The following is a 23,159-nucleotide window of genomic DNA, read 5'->3' as shown; positions in this document are numbered from 1 at the left end:
AATTTATGTGGCGTTAGTTGTATTGCTCATGCCGCCAGATTACTCCGCACACGAGGCTGATTTAGATTTTGGCCGTGCTGTGTGGGCGCGTGTTTGTTCGGTAGCCTGTAGTTTCTGTAAGAAACGATTGATTGCCCCGAATTCTGATTCTAGATCCAGTGGTATGTACTACTGCATGGACTTGGAGAGGACCCAAGGTTGCAACTACGCTTGGTTACCAGAAATTGCAGTGGATTTCTAGAGTTTTGTGCTTTATTTCAGTGGTGCCAGAGTTGTATGCAGTTCTAAGGTTGAGACAACCGAACAATACCAAGGCATAGAACACTTAGATGCACTAAGAATTTGTAGGTTTATCAGTTCATTGTGGAGTTGCGGTCACCAGAATTCAATATACAGACACTGAGCCATGAATTAGGCAATTGGCTAGTAATTTGATGGGTATATGTAGTTTTGTGGATTGTGGAAGTGAAGGGTCAAGTCATCAATTTTTTAGGCTGCTAAAAATACGGATCTGAATTAGTTCAAGTTCATAAGCCCAATGAAAAGAAGGTTACCCTATTAGCTATATAGTATTTTTAAACTGTGTACAACCTAAATAATGGTGTTTTTTGCTGTGTGGAGAATTGCCGTTTGTCATCAGAACTGTGAAAACTGAAATTCGATCCTTATGAGCAATCTGGATTATTATTGCTTATATCCTTACTTCTTGTTATTCCATAGAGACTATTAATGTAACTGAACATTATGATCTTTTCTCACTGTTGCAGCATATTGAAGTGAATAAGCTCATCAAAGGAAGACCTCTTGACAACTTAGAGTTCATGCAGTGGATGAAAAGATATTGTGATTCTGTCAATGGCGGATTCATGACCAGGTACTCAACCCCCTTCTTTCTGTAGCATAGATGACCAATTTAATTGTTGCTATCTCTCAAATGCTCTCAGCCTGTTTAGTGTTACCAATTGTGCTAATCATATCTGTTTAAAATCCTCTTAACACTTGTCTCTTGTTGTGTTATGAACACACAGCTACAATGCTTCTGAGAGAAGAGAAAGTAGCAAGGGTGGGAAAGACACCAACAGAAGGACATCAGGGACTTCCCAGGCGCCTGCCAAGTCTGCATCCGCCACCCACAAAGCTCAGCCTCCATCGCACGCTGCTAAACGGGCCAATGGGCATGCTTCAAATGCTCCACAGCGGTGCGCAAAGCCACCTCCAGCTGCAGCGCCAGCTTACGATGCACAGGTGAGAGTGACTTGGCATGAGCGCTGAGCATAACTTTCTTGCTGTCTCTCGGCATTGCACAAGTCCTGTATTCTGACAATGATACTTTGCAGATGACCGAGCTGAAACTCCTTGTTGATAGCGCCGAGAAAGAGAGGGATTTCTATTTCTCCAAGCTGCGGGACGTCGAGATCTTGTGCCAGAGCCCAGAGGTTGAGCATTTACCGGTAAGTAGCAGAAATGCTTGACCATTCTCCTAGTTTGTGTCAGTTGCTGAGTTTTAAGCTTGTCAATGATGCAACAGTAGGTCATCATACCCAACTTATTACTGCGTTCAGCACTGTTGACGAGTCTTAAAAAAAACCTTCTGAACAAGTGTAAACACCATGCTTGTAGAGTACAACAGCAGGGCAATGTTGATGATGACATCTTTATCCTGTGTGCAGATTGTTAAGGCCATCCAGAAGATACTCTACGCTTCGGAGGATGACCCCTCGACGGTGGCGGAAGCCCAGGCGGAGATGGTGGCGCAGCAAAACCAGATGCAGCAGCAGCCAATGCTGAGCCCGATCCTGGAGGCGTCTGAGGCCCCAAGCATCACCCCCAAGGATTCTTCCGAGGAGAGCTTGAGGCAGGAAGCAGCGGCAGCACACAAGAGGAAGAGCATCTCGGACCTGGAGGAGTTCGAGATGGGGTCGAGCTCCAGGATGAGGCTCTCAGACGTCTCGGATGTGCAGCTGTGCGGCTCACCGTTGATGAGCTTCACCTGAAAGAAAGGAGGGACCGAATTGCAGGGGCTAAGTTGCTGTCATTGCCGGTTGTTTCGTTTGTTGTTTGGTGTTATAATGTGTGTGCTCTTGTGGAGCTGGAGTTGAACCTGCCTTTGACTGTGATCGATCTGCCACAGCATTTGTGGCCTTCTGCAACATGTTATTATTGAATAGCCTCTTTTATGTAGTCACTGGTGCTCCTTGCTCTGCCTCTTTTATTGCAAGACGGTCTGTTTTCGATTCCCAAAAGGTTGCTGCGCTCTGATTTTGTTAGCGGGTATCCCTATTCTGTGCTGGTGCCTGAATCCTATACGTGAAGCAGGTCAAAATGGGAACAAGAAATGGCAACGTGCATCGGAATTTCTACAAATGCCTGAACCATAAGGTAAGTTTTCTTTGAATTTAGTGTTCGGTGGCCTTGTGATTTTTTTTGAGGTGGGTCGATGCTAATGAAGAAGAAGCTCAATGCGGATGCAAATGCAAGAAGTCGTTGAAGTATCTGGGAAGATTTACCTGAGGATTCAGGTTGCATTTTGGTTCTCTTCTGCACTGACGTCTCTTAGTTATCTGTTTATATTACTATGTAAAGGAGAAGACACCGAGCCTGCAAATACAGACATAGAATACTCCACATCTAGGGATTCAGGTTACACTTTGATTCTCTTCTGCATTAACATTACTTCTGAATTATGTGTTCACAATACATTATTAGATTTTATTAATGATGTTTCCACTGTTGACATGTACTACATGAGAAGACACCGAGGACATTCCTTATGAAAATGAATCTTCTTGTACGTTGTAGCATGTAGCCGGGGAACTTTGTGCATTTTAAAGTTAATTATACACGAAATGCAGTGGTCTAAGTTCTATAAGATAGCAGTTTAAGTTGTCATGTGCTTGGATTATATCTTGTAATGTTGGCACTTTGTTAGAACTAGCATCACATTTCCCTGATAGCATATATTGTCTTTTGCTCTGATTTACAACCAAAACATTCACAAATAAGCTTGAATCCTTATCAGAAACATCACTGCAGAAATATTTTTATCTTCAGATTAGCTCCTGGTCCTTGAATCTGGCTACCTTGGCATTGTCTCTGTCGTGCTTGAACACAAGGTACAAAGGGCTGTAGAACAGGACACAGATACCAAAAGGAAGGATCATCATGGTTAGTAGCCCTCTCGACAGGGCATACGCCCCTTGTGCTGATCCGTTGGCGATGTTTACAGTCTTGGCGTCATAGCCATATATCTTCTCAGTGACCAAGCCAACAGCAGGAGCGGCCAGTGAGGCGAACGAGCCCTCAAAAGCCCGGTCGAAGGCGTAGATCATGGTGCGGTGCTTGGGAGGGACTACCTCCGCGAACATGGGGTTGTTTGCTGAAGTAGCACACCAGCTGATGGTGATACCCATAAAGAAGAGTGTGACGGCGTAGGCAAACCAGTAGTCAGTTGACTGAGGAATGACCGTAAGGAGGATCCATGAGAAAGGAATGCCCATGAAGGCGCTAAACTGAGCGCACATGATGCGTGCAGAATCAGGATAGTGCCGTGACAGGCGATCTGCTAGTACACCACCAAGGAGAGCTCCACTGGCACACCCAATGGCGAATAGGCTGTTCAATGCTGCAGAACTCCTATTGTCAAAACCTAAGAGGAGTTCAAACATGGAGCGTCAATATTCAACTTTCTTTTAGAGAATTTAATGTAGGAGCTTATCAGCTTGTTTGCCTTACCAATGAGTTCAAACCACATGGTGAAGAAAACTATTGCGGTCCAGGGCAATGAGCCAATTATCCCCTGCAACACAATGATCTGAAATGTCTTCACTTTCATGACACTCTTCATTGCTACCCAAGAATCCATCCAGAAAGAGGTCGGAGGAAGAACATCTTTGCTGGACAAATGTAACTTGGGAAAAGAGGAGGATATCAATGTTTATGTTCATTCATCTCTTTGCTAGCTTTGGCTCAATTGCTACACACTTCAGTTAGAGCAAGAAGAAATCTATCCTGTAAACCAAAGCACCCCTAATGCAGTCACATTTCAAGTTAACAAGCTTCACTGACCAAGGAAATCTTTTGGTTTTTTATCAGCAGTTACAAACTGAAAGGGACAAAGTAATGAAACAAGAGATATGCATCTTTAGAATCAGCCCCATCACATATTAATCACCGCAGAACAAATCTTACAACTCAAATTTATGTTCCTGCAAGTAAATAGAAAATCATGATAGCATCTTATCTGGCAGAATCATAGCATCTATATGATCACCAAATTACTGTACACAACACACAAAGGTCTCTCTCTGTAAGGGTGTTCTTTAGACTCGTTTTAGCAGGACTCGGATACTAGTTCTGATTAATGAAGCCTCGCAGCATGACAAGATAAAATAAATTAAGCAAACACACAATTTAAAAATTAATAAGGGGAATACCTCTCGTAGTCGTCATCATCTAGAAGATGATTTCCAGGGATTCTTCTTGGATCAGTAGAATACAAGTACACAAGAATTCCAATTATGAAGCTGACAAGCGCAACCATAATAAAAGCAAGACGCCACCCGGGCAATCCCCAGTAGTCCTTCCCAGCCATGAGTGTTGCCACAATACTACCACCTATACCTCCTACTGCACCGATGAGGCTTAACAAACCAAACCCAGCTCCGCGTGTACCATCTTTGTAGCTATCCGCTATGAACGACTGAAGTGCTGGTATTACAATGGCAAGTCCAAGGCCGTTTATAGCTCTCCAGAATGCAACTTGCTGAAAATGCTGGCTAACACCAACAGCCCCAGAAGACAGTTCCTATTGCAAGCACTGCTGGGCGATCATAGTGAAGAGCAAGGATGCCGGCCAAGGGCGATGCTATCGACTTAAGAAAGTTCATTACAAAATTAAGGTATCCCAGGTCAGTGGGACCAGCATTGAAGGCTGCACCGACTTCCTTGTAAACTGCTGGAAGAAGATTCTCATCAGCACGCTCCATAATAGAAGCCAGATTGATGAGGATGAGAGATACGGAGAAACCAAATATCTTCTTCGCTCTGCCAAATAAGGAAAGTGTGTAAATTGTTTATGCTGTAGAATGCAACTATGCAAGGAGAGTTCCCCCACCACGGTCCAGTAAATTACGCGAAATATTCTGTTACACTCATGCCGGTATGTGATGAAAGTATACACTATTACACCTCAGTTGTTGAACACGATTGTAACTAAAAAATCCACTTTTGGTAATCTTCCTTTCATTTCAACTAATATACTACTATTATACTTTCCTATTGTGTAGTGCCTGGTTACAGCTCCAAATTTTGGGATCATGGAATGTGAGGAATAAAAGAAGTCTTCTGAGATAACTGCGCAACTCAAATTTCCTTCAGTGTTTAATATTTGTGTGCCTCAAATTTCTCACAGACTTCATTTAGATCAACTGTACTGCATACTAAACCTCACGCCGTTTCACATTTGAACTGAAGATAGAGGAGGAGTCAACGACAAGCTTCTACTCCTTCACAGAAAGGCAAAACATAGGCACAGCATGACAGTTTGAGATCTCCAACACATATGGACCAGTTTGTCATGAAAACTGGTGGTTTGATCTGGCTCCAGATGAGTTTGAAAATAAATTGGTAGAGAAAACTAGTCCAAATCATTAGTATGTTGCTCAATGTTCATTGTTCAATTCATTTTACATGATATAACTCAAAAATATCTAACAAATGATCATGCAATCTGTTCTAACTCTTTCACCAAAATAGGCAATAGCTGAAGTAGTTGTAACTAATGATGATTAACTGGATCATGCTAGGTGGGTCTTCAGTCCGTTAATTGGCTAATATTAGCGGTGAGTTGACTAATTAGCACAGTAATAATTTAGAACCGATTATAAGTTTTTGTGGCATTTATTATCACTCTTGTGAAAAATGAAGAAGAAGCCTCTAGTCGGCGCCTTGCCAAATCAAATCGTGATTTTCTAGCAAATGACGGATGTGCTGGCTAATCAACATGTTTGCTCAACAGTTTAATTTCTCATTCAATGATAATGGGGCTAATGGGAAAGAATCTCCCATGTGAGCTAAAATGATAATCCCTTGACACTAACCAATTATGCAACCTGAAATGAACATGATGGTTACAGACCTACATACAAGAAAAGATCGAACTAAGATCACAACTTTCTTGAGGAATGCAACACCTTCGTATGGATAGAGCCATGAGATTCTTGCAATTGACAAATCCTGGACAGGCGGGAAATGGAGCAATGGAAATCAGAAGACTACTGTTCGCATCTTCCGGTATCCACGCAATGAGGGTATCCACGCAACACCCATTATAAGCCAAGGTGACGACGTCTTCCCTTCCGGTGACTTCTCCTTTGGCCTGCTAGTTCTGTGTGAGCAAGCCGGTAGTGTGGTAGACGACGAGTATGGCGGCAGGCATTGCGGATGCATTCTCTCCAAGTGGAAACCCATGATCTTGCCTTTGGGGCTTGATCATGCAGCGCCGACGTACGTACACGGTACATCGTTACCTTGTTGAAGGTGTTTGTTCAAAGATCTGCTTCGGAGCGATAGCCCTTGGTCTCACATCTGGTTGGATGAGCCAACATCAGCGTGCGAGCGGCGGTTCCTTCTTGGAACGTTGCGCTCTTTGCCTGCTAATATATCACTTTAGCTTTGGTCTCGAGTTCTTTCTTTTTACTCCCTCCGTCCGGAAATACTTGTCATCAAAATGAATATAAGGGGATGTATCTAGATGTATTTTAGTTCTAGATACATCTCTTTTTGTCCATTTTGATGACAATTATTTCTGGACGGAGGGAGTACTATTTTATTATGTTGATTTGTTCGGTATTATCATTAATTAATAATATACAGTTGTGTGAATCAATCGATGCAGAGGCCGATGGTTTATCCTACTTTTCAGAGAAAAAACATGATGGCCTGCTGATGCTCTGGGCATATCATTAACTCAAGGTCAAGCTAAAGTGTGGAGCACATCATTAACACATTGTTTCTATCCAAACCCGCGCTAGTGGTTGAAGCGGAAAGATAGCGTGCTGCAATGTCAACGCCAAGTGCATTACTGCTCCATGTTGATACCGCCAGGTTCCACGACGCTGAGGGTGAGGACCCGACCTCGGAGATCCCCTTGTGCTGTCCTTAAGAAAAAAAGGTGAAGGGGAACGGAGGCTGACTTGTGCACTGTTTTTGCCCGATTGTCTCGAAATTACAGTGATGATTGTGCAGCTACTTTTTGGCCCAAGATCGACATTGCAGTACCCACATTACCAATCCATGAATCTGAAATCGAAGCAACACGCCCACCTTTCGGCGGACCTGGCATTCTTATTCTTATTCTTTATTTATTCATTATTTCCTAGTAGATTGTTGTCTTACTGAATAAATAAAGTGCCAAAAAGGACTCCAAGATTCCTCGTTCTAAGTACTAGCTCGTATATTCAAGGTGGCAAATAAAAAAAAGGGCTTTCTAAGCCTGGTCCAGCCATCACCATGGCCGCGGCTCTAGTGCGAACTTCCGGCGATTTCACATATAAATTTGCTTGCAGCGATTTCGTCACAAGAACCGGCGAAGAAAAGCCCGGAGGAAGAAGAAGAACTGAGGAAATGGATAGGTCACCTCGTGCTGGAGGATGGGGTGAGCGGGGAGCTGGGGGAAGAGCGAGCTCTGTGCCTCATCATGGCCGTCGATTCGGCCGCCGCAGCCGGATCTCTGCCGCGGCGAGCAGCGCGGTCCCAGCGCCCTTCTCTTGCGGCGTTCCTTCTTTCCCACTGCGCTGCCCGCTGCTTCCTGGTGGCCGGTGCTGGTCACTTGCACTGAATCGAGTGAGGCAGAAGCAGGATGGGTAAACGGGGGTGAGGATGGATGAGTGACGCAACGCCGCACGCACACGGGAGGGAGAGACCACAAGCGGCAAGGTGGTGAACAGATTTTGTCGTCCTTTCTGGCACTACTTTGTTTTTACTGTTATTACTACTTGAATGCCCTACTTAATACTCCCATCCATTCCAAAATAAATGTCACTGATTTATTATAAATATAATACAAATTGTACTAAATCAACGATATTTGTTTTGAACGAAGGGAGTACTATGGATCAACAAACTTATATAAAGACATTGATAAAAGGATATCGCTGAAATTCGCGACCATGTGCTTACGAATATATCGGAATAAATATCACATAAACTTACAACCATGGGCAATTATCTCATGTCAGTCAGTTTCTTTTCTTGCCGCACATATAAGCATAATGCACACATAAATTCATGTAAAAATTGCACATGTGTGAAAAAAAATCATCATATAGTATTCTATAAATTATGGTTCCTCTTCAACTTGAAATATGCTTTAACATCATACGAAAGCAGTGATCGTTTTCTTTCTTCCCGTCGAAGAAAGAGGACCCTTTGGCTAGGCTTTCTCGTGTCGCCGCCGGTCTACCTCGTCTCCTGTGGCCTTAGGGCAATTGAGGCGTGGTGGATCCCGACCCTTGCCGGCGGGAGGGCTCCATTTTTTCATGCTATTTTTAGTTTTGTTAGGGTTTCTGTTCTACTTAGAGAGGCGAGGCGGCGGCGGCTCTCTGGAGATGGAGTAAGGTTCTGCCCTCCTAGTCCTCGTCTCGACGGTGTTTCTAGTATCGTCGGAGGGCGTGTGGAGGTTTGTCTCCGACGGATCTCGCGGGATTCGGTCGGCGTTTGTCTTCGGTGGATCCATGTGGATTATGTCTTCGTTCGTTTGTGTTCGTGTGTCTATAGGTTGGATCCTTCCGACCTACGCTTCTCTTCATCAGCGGCACATTGTTGTTCTGGTGTGTTGGTCCTTATGGGGCCTTTGCATGACAACTTCCCGACTGTCTACTACAACAAGGTTTGCCTGGCTCCGATGAGGGATGGGAGAAAATGGCGGTGCGCCTTCGGCTTGCTCCAGTGCTAGTAGTCGTTGGTATGTGGTCTACGTACTATCTTTTACTTCTAGTATTCTTTATACTACCTTGACAGTTGATGAATAAATTGATAGTTATCTCCGCAAAAAAAAACAGCATATGAAAGCAAAAAAAAGCAAAGCTAATTATCACTTATTAAGCTATACATTGCTTCGCGACCTGCTTGACTATTACACAATTAATTCCACTAAACCAATAGCAAATATAAGCATACTACAAAACAATAATAACAATGTAGTTATCTTTCAGGAGCACACTCAGACACTTCTTTCCCTTTTCTACAACTTGGAGGATGTGATGACACCATTGTCACGTCCATATTCTGGCCAGGAACCGCTATCTCCCACTGTCGCCCCCCTTGCCTCCTCTCACTGCCTCCCTTTTTGTCCTCATGTTGACCCTGCTATCACCCTTCTTACCTCATGTCACCACCTCCTGATAACCCACAAGTATAGGGGATCAATAGTAGCCTCTTTCAATAAGTAAGAGTGTCGAACCCAACGAGGAGCTAAAGGTAGAATTAATATTCCCTTCAAGTTCTATCGACCACCAATATAACTCTACTCACACTTAACGTTCGCTTTACCTAGAACAAGAATAGAACTACTTTGTAGGTGTAAGGATAAGTTTGCAAGAATAAAACTAGGAGTAATTTGCAAGAAAATAAAAGTTAATTGTTTAGTAGAAAGCTTTTTGTCACACAAGAGAAGGATTTTTCCCTAGGCAATGATAACTAGATCGATAATCATTATTGCAATTTTATGAGGGAGAGGCATGAGCTACCACACTTTCTGTACTTGGATCATATGCACTTATGATTGGAACTCTAGCAAGCATCCGCAATAACTAAAGATCATTAAGGCAAAACCCAACTGAAAAGGACATGCGGTGCCCCCATGTTTGGTTTTGGTAATTGATGACAATCTCTATGGACTAATGGTTGCCTTGAGTTGTATTCGTAGGATTTGTCCATATGCTTTTCTTGAAGTCCATTTATTGGTTTCAAGGAGTTTATGAGATGACCAAGGTGCTATCCAAGGAATTATCCAAAGATGGTCTTGTAGAGGACATGATACAAGTTCGATCAAGACTAAGTTAAAATGTGAATCAAGTTTATCAACGCGCAAAGCGTACAATATGTACCAAGAGGTATCAAGTGATCCCATGGTATGGTAAGCATTGTCCATTACGCTTTGTGTACTAACCCATGGTCTATGTGAGAGTTCTATGTGGGGTTAGGCATGTTTCCATGGGCTTGCGTCAAGAGGAAGATCTCATACAACCCATGGAGGATGACATCAAGTGGTGTTCGTCATCAAGATTGCAGTGTGCAAGTTCAAGTGATGCATCACGAAGAGATCATGCGTTAAGCTTGTCGTCCATTGTGGTGACAATGGACTTGTGAAGATGTTGTGAAGAGTGGCTCACCCATAGTGGAGTATGGGGGAGCAATCTACTAGTCTTCATCGAGCCAACGCAATCAAGAAAGATGGTCCAACTTGAAAGAGTCAAGATCGTCATCATCTAGCTCAAGTGGACTATGTGCAAGGGAAAGGTTTTCCCTTGATAGGTTTTCTATTTTACCAGTCTCATGTGGTAGTTGGGAGACTGGGTTATAGGATTGATTGTCGTACTATCAAGGGGGCTCTCCAGTAAGTAGCTTGATCGTATCGTTCGTAGAGAGCTCAAATCATCGCATCCTTGCATCATCTTTCTTGGTTCTTGTTTGGTGTTTCTCTTTGTGAGTTTTAGAGCTTATGGTCATATTCATGACAAGCTCGAGTTCATCGAAAACGGAGTTCATATGCTTCTTCTATGATGTTTTCGATGTTGGGGTTTTTGCTGGTACTTCATTCATAGAGGTTTCACATCTTTATATCATTGGTTGTTTGGATAGTATGTGTCGTCATCTATCCAATAAGCTTGAGTTTGCTCATTTTGGAGCTCATTTGCAGAAGTTATGGTAGTTCAGGTTTTATTGTATCCATCTGTTTGCTTGGGCTATTTTGAAGCTCACTAGCAATAGTACCGCCCTGGGTAGTGGTAGTACCGCTTGCATGATACTTTTGTGGTTCCAGTGTCGCGAGCACTACTGCTTGTTTTTGAGCTTCTGGACTCGTTTTCGCTTCGGCGGCAATGGGGAGGAAGTTGGGCACGGTAGTACTGTTCCGGACGGTAGTACCGCACTTGCCCAGCGGCAATACTTCTTCGCGGTACTTTCGATGACCAACTACCGTCACACTACCGCTTATCTTCTTGCTTATGTAGTCCCTGGCAGCCTCCAGGGTAGTAGAGCTGTAGTAGGGCGCAGTAGTGTCGTTGTATGCAGTACTATCATCCTACCCTCCCTCTACTGTCGCTAGTTCTCTGTTGTTAGGGCATATTCATCCCTAAGGCCTTGTTCGGTTAGGCAGGGAACGGAGAGGTTTGAAAGGGATTTAATCCCTTGCAAGTCAAAACTCCCCTAAAACCTCCCCGATCCCCTTCAATCCCTGTGGTGAGGGGATTAACCGAACATGGCCTAAGTGGTTTTGGTGAGCGATGATAATGTGTTTGTAGACTAATCGTGTGCATTGAGCTTTTTCAGTTGTTCAAGCATTTGGCACAAGACGATTCGTGCCCCTCGAAGTTTCGAGTGAAGACGGTTTTCTTTCCTACGGTTCTTTTCTGGTGGTCTTGAGTCGTAGGGATAACCGTACTATCAAGAGGGGGTCCTCTTCAGAAAGGTCCGGGTGGAATCAACAAGTACACACTCATATTGCACCCTTTGTCCCTATCTTCCTCTATGGAGTTGTCTACCGTTTGTACCGAAGCAGTGGTGAACGGCTGCAAGCGGTAGTGCCGCGGACTGGGGCGGTAGTACCGCTATATGTACCGCTCATACTACCGCTCGTGGTTGGGACCTTGAATTTTTGTGTCGGGTTCTACGGTGGTGCCTCTGAGTTACTACCGTGTTACCCGTTTGTCCCCGGAAAATGGGTGGTTGTAGCAGTGGTAGTTGATGCGGTAGTACCGCCCCTATACCGCGGCTACCACCGCACGTCCCTCTGTTTTCCCCTGTTTTCTCATTTTCTCCTGTGCATCCTTCAGGGAGCGGTAGTACCGCTCCTGGAATGGTAGTACCACTTGTCTGCAAGCTGAGAGGTGCATAACGGTTGGATTTGTCCCCCAATATAGAAGGGGTCTTCTTCCCCAAGAAGACTCACCTCTTCCTCCTCTAAACTCAATTGTTGCTCCAAAGCTCATTTCGCCTGATCTCTCTCTCTAGCCAATCAAACTTGTTGATTTTCTAAGGATTGGTTGAGAAGGCCCGGATCTACACTTCCACCAAGAGAAATTTGATTCCCCCCACTAATCCTTTCCGGATCTTGTTCCTCTTGGGTGTTTGAGCACCCTAGATGGTTGAAGTCACCCCGAAGCCACATTCCATTGTGGTGAAGCTCCGTGGTGGTGTTGGGAGCCTCCAATAAAGTTGTGGAGTTTGCCCCAACCTTGTTTGTAAAGGTTCGATCGCCGCCTTCAAGGGCACCACTAGAGGAATCACGACATCTCGCATTGTGTGAGGGCGTGAGGAGAATACGGTGGCCCTGGTGGCTTCTTGGGGAGCATTGTGCCTCCACACCACTCCAACCGAGACATACTTCCCCTCAAAAGGAAGGAACTTCGGTAACACATCCTCGTCTCCATCGGCTCCACTTGTTCTTTTCTTTACTTTGTGCAAGCTATTGTTGTGTTGTATCCCTTGCTTGTGCTTGTTTTTGTTGTTAGCATCATATATGTTGCTCATCTAGTTGCACATCTAGACAACCTATTTGTTGCTAAACCTAATTTGTTAAGAGAAGCTAAAAATTGTTAGTTGCCTATTCACCCCTCCCCCTCTAGTCAACCATATCAATCCTTTCAATTGGTATTAGAGCCTCGTCTCTTTATTAAGGGTTCACCACCCGAACAGTATGGTTGACACCGGGGAGGAAGTGCCCGAGGCCATGGAGTTGACTTTAATCACACGAGATGACTTAAATGAAGCTATGGCTTCACTTAGGACATCTATGAAGACTGAAGTCAAGTCCATGCTTAAAGAATTGCTTCAGGGGATGAAAGCTTATCCCGATCCTTGTGGTTAATCCCACCGCATCGGAGTCGGAGGCCAATTCCGCTAAGGAAGGGGCTAAAGGTACTCATGTTTCTTCCCCTCACGACAAGAATGAGACGGAATCTTTGCCTTGGTTCCCCCTTCCCCGTCTATGGAGGACCGGTCCCTACACCTCGCATGAATAATCATGGTCCTCCTCCCAAGCTTGTTAAAGGTGATTTTGCTAATTGGGTCTTTCACATCAAGTCTCATTTGAATCACAGCTCAACGAACCTTTGGAGAATCATTGAGCAAGTCTTTTACCTGCATGATCCAAACAACTTCACCCCAAGAGAAGAAGCAGACAATCAATACAATCACTCCGCTTTGTTCATCCTTCAAGATGTGGTCCCACCCGAAGATCTATCCTGCTTACATCCCTTCACTCATGCAAAGGATTGTTGGGAACACATTGTATCTATGTACAAGGGGAGCTCAAGCATCCAGCGGTCCAACTTTGAAGTGGTCCTTGATGAGGCCGATGAATTCATGATGCTAGAAGATGAGGATCCGCATGATCTCTACCGGAGGGTGACAACTCTTGCGGTTGCTCTCCAAGACCATTGGAGCAAGGATACAGATGACACTTGCATCAAGCGCAAGTTTCTCAAGGCCATCATGCCATTCAACAAGGCCATGTCTTCCGTGATTCGTCAAAGGTCGGACTTTCACACCTTAACCTCAAGTGAAGTGTCGGATGAGTTTATTGCCATGAACATCATGAACAAGACTGCCAACAATGCTTTTGCACGTGTCCTATCAAAGAAAAGCTCAACCACCCTTGCTTTGAAGGCCAAGCCATTCCAGAAGAAGAAGAGGAAGAAGAATAGGAGTGTTGCCCCAAGGACACCAAATATGCTTACCATGAGAACATGGCTCTTGCGTCAAGGCAATTTTGGAGCAACAAGAGGAGCTGAAGGCCCAACTTAACCAAGAACAACTCAAGTGGGTCGAAGAACAAGCAACGAGTAAGGACTTTCTACAATTGCGGCAATGTTAGTCACTTTATGGCAGAGTGCCCTTACGAGAAGAGGGAAGACAATGGTAGCAAACTCATTCGCAAAGCCAAAGCCAAGTCTTTCCCTAGCAAGAACAACTTCACCAAGAAGAATCCTCCAAAGTGCTTGGTGGCACATGAAGAGTACCCCTCCGATGATGATGAGGAAGATACAAGTGGAGAAGGAATGGCAACGGCAACCATTGCCATTGCTACATCTTCCCCCTCCAAGGTGTATCTCTTTGGCGCCCCCAACGAAAACACCATTGCCAAGTGTCTCATGGCCAAAGGTATCAACAAGGTAACTCCTAACATCTAAACCACCATCATTACTACTCCTTCATTGTTAGATTGTGTTGATGATAGTGAGGTGGAGAAAGTTGATGAGAATGAGTTCACTAAGTTCATGAGCAAGCTCAAGGGTGAATCAAGAAGCACTTTGTTGCTATCTTAGAACAACTTGATGAGGGCAATGATATCATTGAGTCACATGAGGATACTATCTCTAAGTTGGAGGGGCATAATCATGACTATGTCGATGATATTGCGGATTTTTCCATTGCTCTTGAGGAGTCACACAGTGTTGATCATGCTAAATTACAAAAAAGATCTTGATCATGCTATTGTTCTTACTTGTGTGCGTAAATCCGAGAAAGTCGCACTTGGGGTTGGCCATGATAGACTCAAGGAAGAATTTGATACACTTGACAAGGCTCACGAGGTCTTGAAGGGTGTTCATGCTTCTCTCAAAGAGTCTCATGATCAACTCCAACTGAAGCTAACCAAGGAGATTTCCACTTTCCCTCCTTCTGTTCTAATTGATAATGCCCATGCTGCTAACCCTTGTTGTGAGCATGTGCATCTTGTGGAGGAAAATGCCAAGTGGAAAGAGCAACGTGAGAAGGGCCTTGTGACATGCATACTAGGTGAAAAGAACCTCAATGACCTTTTGACGAACCAAAAGGAAGTTGTAGGAAAGGAGGGACCTGGGTTTGCACCCGAGTCAAAGAAGAAGAACAAGACCAAGACCAAGAAAGCTCTTCCACTCAAGGAAACTTTTGTCAAGGTGGGTGAGGGTACTCATGAGAAGAAGAAGAACAAGGAAGTGGGAGGTAATGCCAAGAAGGGCAAAACTGCCCCTAACAACAAAGCCGACGACTTTAACCCTTCTTATGTTCTATGTCATGCTAGTGATGAGCATGTTTATGCTAAATTTGTTGGTTCTTACTATGAGTACATTGAATGGTCTATTTGGGTTCCAAAGACCCTTGTTACTAACCTCAAAGGACCCATTCAAGAATGGGCACCTAAATCCAAGCATTGATCTCTTGTAGGAGTTTGCCTCATGTGGAGTGTCATGGTTGCTTGATAGTGGAGCAACAAATCATATGACTGGGAGCAAGGACTTGGTGGTGGATGTGCATCCAGTTCCATCTATGCCCACCCATGTCCAATTCGGTGATCCGTCAACTTCTAAGGTATTGAGACTTGGCAAGGTGGTAATCTCTCAAGATTTATCTATTGAGAAGGTCATGCTTGTTGAGTCCCTTGCATACAACTTACTTTCCGTTCATCAACTTGCACACATGGGCTTTGCAACATTCTTTGATCTTGATATTGTGGCCCTTCTATGGAGCAAGACTCTTAAAGTAGCCTTTGTTGGGCATGTCGAGAACGGTCTTTATGTGGTGAACTTTTCGGAGCGACCCACTAAGACCGCGACTTGCCTAATGGCTAAAGTTGATGTGGGTTGGCTTTGGCATCATCAACTTTCCCATGTCAATATGAGATATTTGCAAAGTCTCCTCAAAGGGGACCACGTCCATGGACTAACAAATGTGAGTTTTGCCAAAGACTGTGCTTGCAGTGCTTGTATTGAAGGAAAGCTTCATGAAACGGCTCACCGACCCTTGACTATTATCTACTCGAGGAGGCCCTTGGATCTCCTTCACATGGATCTCTTTGGTCCTCCTTCTTTTGATAGTATTGGTGGAAGAAAGTATTGCTTGGTAATTTTGGATGACTACTCAAGATATACACATGTATACTTCTTCAAGAGGAAGAGTGAGACTCAACAAACTGTCATCAACTTTGCAAATGAAGCTCAATGTCGACATGAAGCAAAGATTTTGATGATTAGAAGTGACAACGGCACCGAGTTCAAGAACTAAACCTTGGATGAGTTTCTTAGTGACGAGGGGATCAAGCACCAATATGCCGCACCCTATACCCCTCAAAAGATGGTGTGGCGGAAAGAAAGAACCGGGTGTTGACGGACACGGCAAGGACCATGATGGCGGAGTTCAAATCTCCGTACAACCTTTGGGCCGAAGCCATCAACACCGCATGTCATGCATACAATAGGCTCTACCTACGCAAAGGCTTTAACAAGACTCCATATGAGATCCTTACCGGCAACAAGCCCAACCTTAAGTATTTTTGGGTGTTCGGTTGTAAGTGTTTCATTCTCAAGAAAGGTGTTCGTTTATCTGAATTCAAACCTAGAGCTCAAGAGGGCATATTTGTTGGTTATGCTACAAACTCTCATGCTTACCATGTCCTCAACAAGTCCACCGAACTCATTGAGGAGACGTGTAACATGGAGTTTGATGAAAATAACGGCTCCCAAGTGGAGCAAAGTGGTCTTTGTGATGTAGGTGATGAAATTACTCCCCGAGCCATAAGAAGAATGGGGATTGGTCAAATACTCCCCATTGAGGAATCCCTTGTGGCTGAAGGAGAAGGACAATGCTCTACTCAAGTGGAGCCATCACCTACGCTAGACCCACACGCTTCTGAACAATAAAGTGAAGGTCCTCGACCCTATGAGCAAGATCAAGGGCAAGATCAACCCCGTGGAGATGGTGATGCACCAAATGGTTCCCAAGATCAAGTTCATGCCTCCGAGCTTGCTCAAGATCAAGACCAAGCTCAAGAAGGTGCTCAAGATCAAGAGCAAGCTCAAGATCAAGAGCAAACTCAAGATGGTGCTCAAGATGAGTAAGATGATCCTCAAAAGCCCATCGAGGAACTTTTGGAGCATCATGCTGCCAAGGTGGATTCCAAGCTCATGCATTAACAACATGTCATGGAGATTGTGCTTGGAAGCTTGAGAAAAGGGGTAACTGCTCGTAGACAATTGTCAAACTTTTGTGAGCATCACGCGTTTGTTTCGTGTGTTGAACCCCAAAAGGTACATGAGGTGCTCGATGATGAGGATTGGCTTGAAGCCATGCATGATGAACTCAACAACTTCAAGCGCAATCAAGTTTGGGAATTAGTGCCAAGGCCAACGGAGGAACACAATGTCATCGGGACCAAATGGATCTTCAAGAACAAGCAAGATGTGAACGGTGTGGTTGTTCGAAACAAGGCAAGATTGGTGGCACAAGGCTACTCCCAAGTCGAGGGTATTGACTACAGTGAAACCTTTGCCCCCGTTGCTCGTCTTGAATCTATTCGCATGTTGCTTGCATATGCTTCTCATCATGATTTTAAGTTGCAACAAATGGATGTGAAAAGTGCATTTCTAAATGATCCTTTGAATGAGTTGGTGTATGTCAAAAAACCTTCGACATTCGAGGATCCCAATCTCCCCAATCATGTATACAAACTCAAGAAGGAGCTTTATGGCCTTAAACAAGCCCCACGTGTGTGGTGTGAGCACCTTATCGAGTTGTTACAAGATCGTGGGTTTGAAATTGGGAAAATCGATCCTACTCTTTTTACTAAGAGGGTCAAAGGGGATTTGTTCATATGCCAACTATATGTTGATGATATTTTTTTAGTTCTCCTAACAAATCTTTCAATGATGAGTTTGCGGCACTAATGACTGAGAAGTTTGAGATGTCTATGATGGGAGAGTTGAAGTTCTTTCTTGGGTTCAAAGTCAAGCAAAGAAGAGAAGGAACTTTCATCAACCAAGCCAAGTATACCCAAGACATGCTCAAGAGAATTAATCTAGATGATGTCAAGCCGGGCAAGTTTCCCATGCCCACTAAATGCAAGCTTGACAGTGATCTCGATGGTAAAGCGGTGGATCAAAGGTATATTGCTCCATGATTGGATCATTGATTTACCTTTGTGCATCTAGACTGGATATCATGTTGAGTGTGGGAATTTGTGCACGGTTTCAAGCCGCACCAAAGGAAAGACACTATGTGGCGGTCAAGCGAATCTTTCGATATTTGGCTCATACCACAAACTTTGGCTTTTGGTACCCCAAAGGAGCAAGCTTCGATCTCATGGGTTACTCGGACTCGGATTGGGCGGGAGATTGTGTGTGGAGGAAGCCAACTTCCGGAGGATGCCAATTCCTTGGTCACTCTTTGGTGAGTTGGTCTTCAAAGAAGCAAAATTGTGAGTCTCTCTCTTCCACCGAGGCCGAGTATGTTGCTGCCGCAAGTTGTTGTGCACAATTGCTATGGATGAGGCAAACTTTAAAGGACTATAGTGTCACTTGTGACAAAGTGCCTCTTCTATGTGACAATGAAAGTGCTATCAAGATTTCTCACTATCCGGTGCAACATAGCAAGATGAAGCATATTGAGACCTGTCATCATTTCATTTGGGATCACATCAAGCATGGAGATATTGAGATCATCTACATCAACACTTAAGAGCAACTAGCGAACATTTTCACCAAGCCTCTGGATGAAGCAAGATTTTGCGAGTTAAGGCATGAGCTAAATATCATTGATTTCAGCAATGTGGCTTGAATCTAGGCACACCCCACCACACTCATCATCATATCTTGTTCTAGATGTAGGCATGGACATAGGGGGAGTGTTGTTCTCTCAATGAACTCTCCCTCCCCCATTATGCATAAATTGATCAAGTCTTTCACATTAGCCATTTTTGATTGTTAAAACCTTAACGGTGCTTCAAAGATGAGTTTTGGTCATGGGACCAAGGTTAAAACCTTCGCGGTGCCATACCTATTAACTCAAACATAGGTGGCTTCGGCCTCTGCCCTCCCCTCGTGATCTACGGTTGTTGTTGGTCTTGAGGTCTTTCTGTGTGTCTGAGACACTTCTTGTGTGGTTCTTTTTCCTTGCTTTTGTGCTTGAGGTGTCTCTTCTCATTGTTGTGGTTCCTCGTCTTGTCCCTCTCTTGGTTTTCCTTGGTCTTCCCATTTGCATAAGCCCCTTTGTTTTTCTGCTCCTGCATGTTTTCGACTGAGCGGTACTACCGCTTATCAGCGGTAATACCGCCCGGGCCCATGGTACTACCGCACGTGGAGTTGGAGCGGGGGTTATGAATCGGGGCAGGGGGAGGTTTCTCTCCCCATACCCATTCACTCGCCCCTCTCTCCTCTCTCTCTCTAAGGTGATGAACAAGCAGCGAAGGGCTGCCGCCGGGCCGCCGTGTCGGGGCCGTTGATACGTCTCCAACATATCTATAATTTATGAAGTATTCATGCTATTATTTTATCCATCTATGATGTTTTATATGCATTTATATGTCATTTTATATGATTTTTGGGACTAACCTATTAACCTAGAGCCCAGTGCCAGTTTCTGTTTTCTCCTTGTTTTAGTGTTTTACAGAAAAGGGATACCAAATGGAGTCCAATTGACGTACCAATTTTTGAGGATTTTTTCTGGACCAAAAGAAGACCACGAAGCATCGGAGTTGGGCCAGGGGAGTCCCGGGCTGCCCACGAGAGTGGGGGGCGCCCCCCCTAGGGCGCGGCCCCCTATCTTGTGGACAGCCTGGAGGCCCCCTTGACGTGAAACCAACGCCAAAAATTCCTATAAATACTGAAACTTTCAGGAATTAACCTAGATCGGAAATTCCGCACACCGATCCACCATTATTCCACACTCTCTATTTATATTATTTAGTAATATATTCTAACTTTATGATAACGGCACCTACTTTTATATTCGCTCTCCGATATCATACAAAGTTATCCTCTTTATACCCACAACACAGTTTTATTTCTTGTTTCTAGTTAGAAGCAAACGTTCGATGCATGCAGAGTCGTATCAGTGGCAGATAGGGCTTGAGAGAATATTGATCTTACTTTTAGCTCCTTGTGGGTTCGACACTCCATACTTATCACTTCCACCTTTGGGAATTGCTACGATGACTCCCTGCACTTGGGGATTATCAAGCTCTTTTCTGGCGTCGTTGCCGGGGAGCAATAGCGTGGGGTTGATATTTTCATGTGTGCTTGTTTGCTTTCTTCACTAAGTAGATTTTGTTTTTTTCCTTTTTGTTTCTGTTTAGTTGTGGGTGAAACATACAATTTTTTATTAAAAAACTGAATATGCCAAAAAAATATTTACTTGCCTCTCATGCCTAAAAGCGTTTTTCAAAAAGAGAAGTGATTGGAAGGTTATGCATTGAAGAAGTGAGGGTCGACCTTGAGCACTCGTGTTCATGCTCACGGAAACAATGTAGAATTTTTCATGGAAGTTTCTCTGTAAATAATTATCCCCGTGTATATATCCTTTGTATTATAAAAATATTGTGCCTAGCTTTGGTTTTAGTTTGATAAGATTGCTTGCTTACTATGTGCAGGACAAAAACAGAAACTTTGGCTGTAGTGCATGAATTTACATTGTTTACTGGAAAGTCAAATGGGTCTGAAACTTTTTGCACATTACTTCTGTAAAAATTGTTCAAATTGTCAAATTTATTTCATAATTTTGGAGTTACAGAAGTTTACTAAACTTCCAGATTACTACAGACTGTCCTGTTCTTAACAGATTCTGTTTTTCGTGTGTTGTTTGCTTATTCATGGCTAGTATGCAGGGTATGAACCATAGAGAAGTTGGAATACAATAGGTTTAACACCAATATAAACAAAGAGTGAGTTAATTATATTACCTTAAAGTGGTAGTTTGCTTTATTACACTAACGGATCTCGCAAGTTTTTGCTTAAGTTTTTGTGAATGAAGTGTTTGAAGAACGAGGAGTTTCCGATGTGAGAAGAATAAAGAGAGACAAGAGTTCAAGCTTGGGGATGCCCAAGGCACCCCAAGTAAATATTTCAAAGGATACTCAAGCATCTAAGCTTGGGGATGCCCCGGTTGGCATCCCATCTTTCTTCTTCAACAAATATCAGTATACCTCGGTTTTTGTTTTGTTCACACAATTTGTGTCCTTTGTGTTTTTGTTTTTCTTTAAGAATCATGCTAGTATGAGATAGCTCTTCATTGATTTATAGAATACTTCATGTGCTTCACTTATATCTTTTAAGTATGGTCTTATAGAATTGCTCTTTGTGCTTCACTTAAATCATTTGAGTATGGTTTTATAGAATGCTTCGTACACTTCACTTATATATTTTGAGCTTGGATATTGGTTGTAGAATGCTCCATGAACTTCACTTATATCTTTTGGAGTATGAATAATACTATAATTTAAAGTGGGTTTGGAAGAGTGTCAACTTTAGGAATTAGTGATCCCACTATCTTGGAGGGTGTTGAATCTTCGTACGAAATTTATGAAAGTGGATTTGGAAGAGTGTCAACTTTAGTTAGTATTCCACTATTTTGGAAGAGGTTCCAATTGAGTATGAGAACAAAGTAGCTATTCATGATGCTACTGAAAATTATTATGAGGAAGGAATATGTGCTTGCAGGAGTTGCAATAATGTCAAGTTTCCTCTATGTGCTTAAAGTTTTGAAGTTATACTTGTTTTGCCTTCCTATGCTAGTTGACTTTTGTCCCTATAAATTGTGTGTTCACAAAATCCCTAGGCATAGGAAGTGAGTTAGATTTAAATGTGCTAGTCATATTCTTCATGATGCTCTCTTTGTGTTTCAAATCTTTTCTTTTATGCAAGCATCATTGAAATCATCATGCCTAGCTAAAAGGCATTAAAGAAAAGCGCTTGTTGGGAGATGACCCAATATTTACCCTTACTGTTTTTGTGTGTCTACATGATTAATCTACTGTAGTAATCATGTTTTATATCTTTTGTTTCAATAAAGTGCCAAGTAAGACCTTTGGGAAGACTTGAGTGAGAGTTAATGTGATCTTGCTGTAAAAAACAGAAACTTTGCGCTCACGAGATTAGATGTCATTTTTTACATAAGAGTTCTTTTGAGTTGATTCTTTTTGAAGTAGATTAATAGACAAATTCCTCACGTCCACCAATTTATTTCATAATTTTTGGAGTAGCATAAGTATGGTTATTGTTCAGATCATTACAGACTGTTCTATTTCCGACAGATTCTGTTTTCATTGCATAGTTTGCTTGTTTTCTAGTTTCTATGGCTTATATTTCTCAATATAAATTGTAGAAATGATATGGTACAGTAAGAATTATGTGAAAACAATCATGAACCTTGTCTTTTACAGTACCAAAGTGCATGGTTTACTCTTTATCATACTAACCTATCTCAGGAAGTTCCATTAAGTTTTGTGTGATTGAAGTTTTCAAGTTTTGGGTGAGATATTGATATGAGGAGAATAAGGAGTGGAAAAACCCTAATCTTGGGGATTCCCAAGGCACCCCAAGGTAATATTCAAGGAAGATTCAAGCGCCTAAGCTTGGGGATGCTCCGGGAGGCATCCCCTCTTTCGTCTTCAAAACTATCGGTACACCTTACTCGGAGCTATATTTTTGTTTGTCACATGATATGTGTTTTACTTGGAGTGTCATTTTCTTTTGTTAGTATTAGCTTGCTGTTATTTAGAATAGTGTTTTGCATCTTTATTTTCAATAAAAATGTCAAGGATAGCCTTTACCATGTTTAGTTTGCTAGTATACATGTTGCTGTTTGAAAACAGAAAGTTTACTGCTGTTGCAAAAATTCCCTAGACAAGTCAGAGCATGATATAATGTTGAAACTTTTTGCATAGTGAGCTCTGATAAATATAATATGGTGGGAATTTTCTCTCATAAATTTTGGAGTTAGGGAAGTATTGATACTCTTGCTTTCTTTACAGGCTGTACTGTTTTGACAGATTGCTGTTATGTTTGCATTGTTTGCATATGTTTGCTTGTTTAATGATTCTATTTGAAGATAGGAGTATTAAATGCATTTAGTATGCAATGTTGAATAATAATTCTAGTGATTTGTTACAGTAGAAAATGATAAGGTTTTGC

At 43.0% G+C, this 23,159-nt stretch overlaps 1 protein-coding gene and 1 pseudogene across 1 annotated transcript in view; one reads left to right on the top strand and one right to left on the bottom strand.

Moving 5' to 3' along the window:
- LOC119334869 (microtubule-associated protein RP/EB family member 1C-like) overlaps positions 1 to 2,202 on the top strand; it is a 2,986-nt gene extending 784 nt beyond the window's left edge. The window contains exons 3-6 of the mRNA XM_037607310.1: positions 768 to 874; positions 1,029 to 1,245; positions 1,338 to 1,451; positions 1,671 to 2,202. Coding sequence (XP_037463207.1) covers positions 768 to 874; positions 1,029 to 1,245; positions 1,338 to 1,451; positions 1,671 to 1,994 — 762 coding nt within the window. The 3' untranslated portion in view covers positions 1,995 to 2,202. The remainder of the gene's footprint in view (positions 1 to 767; positions 875 to 1,028; positions 1,246 to 1,337; positions 1,452 to 1,670) is intronic.
- A 719-nt stretch (positions 2,203 to 2,921) lies between these two features.
- On the bottom strand, positions 2,922 to 7,952 carry LOC119334885 (annotated as a pseudogene).
- Between the last annotated feature and the right edge of the window lie 15,207 nt (positions 7,953 to 23,159).

Source organism: Triticum dicoccoides, chromosome 1B (genome assembly GCF_002162155.2).
Source record: "Triticum dicoccoides isolate Atlit2015 ecotype Zavitan chromosome 1B, WEW_v2.0, whole genome shotgun sequence".
In the NCBI taxonomy this organism is placed as follows: Eukaryota; Viridiplantae; Streptophyta; class Magnoliopsida; order Poales; family Poaceae; genus Triticum; species Triticum dicoccoides.
The sequence above is the reverse complement of the archived record's forward strand: the minus strand, read 5'-3'. Positions and strand labels throughout refer to the sequence as shown.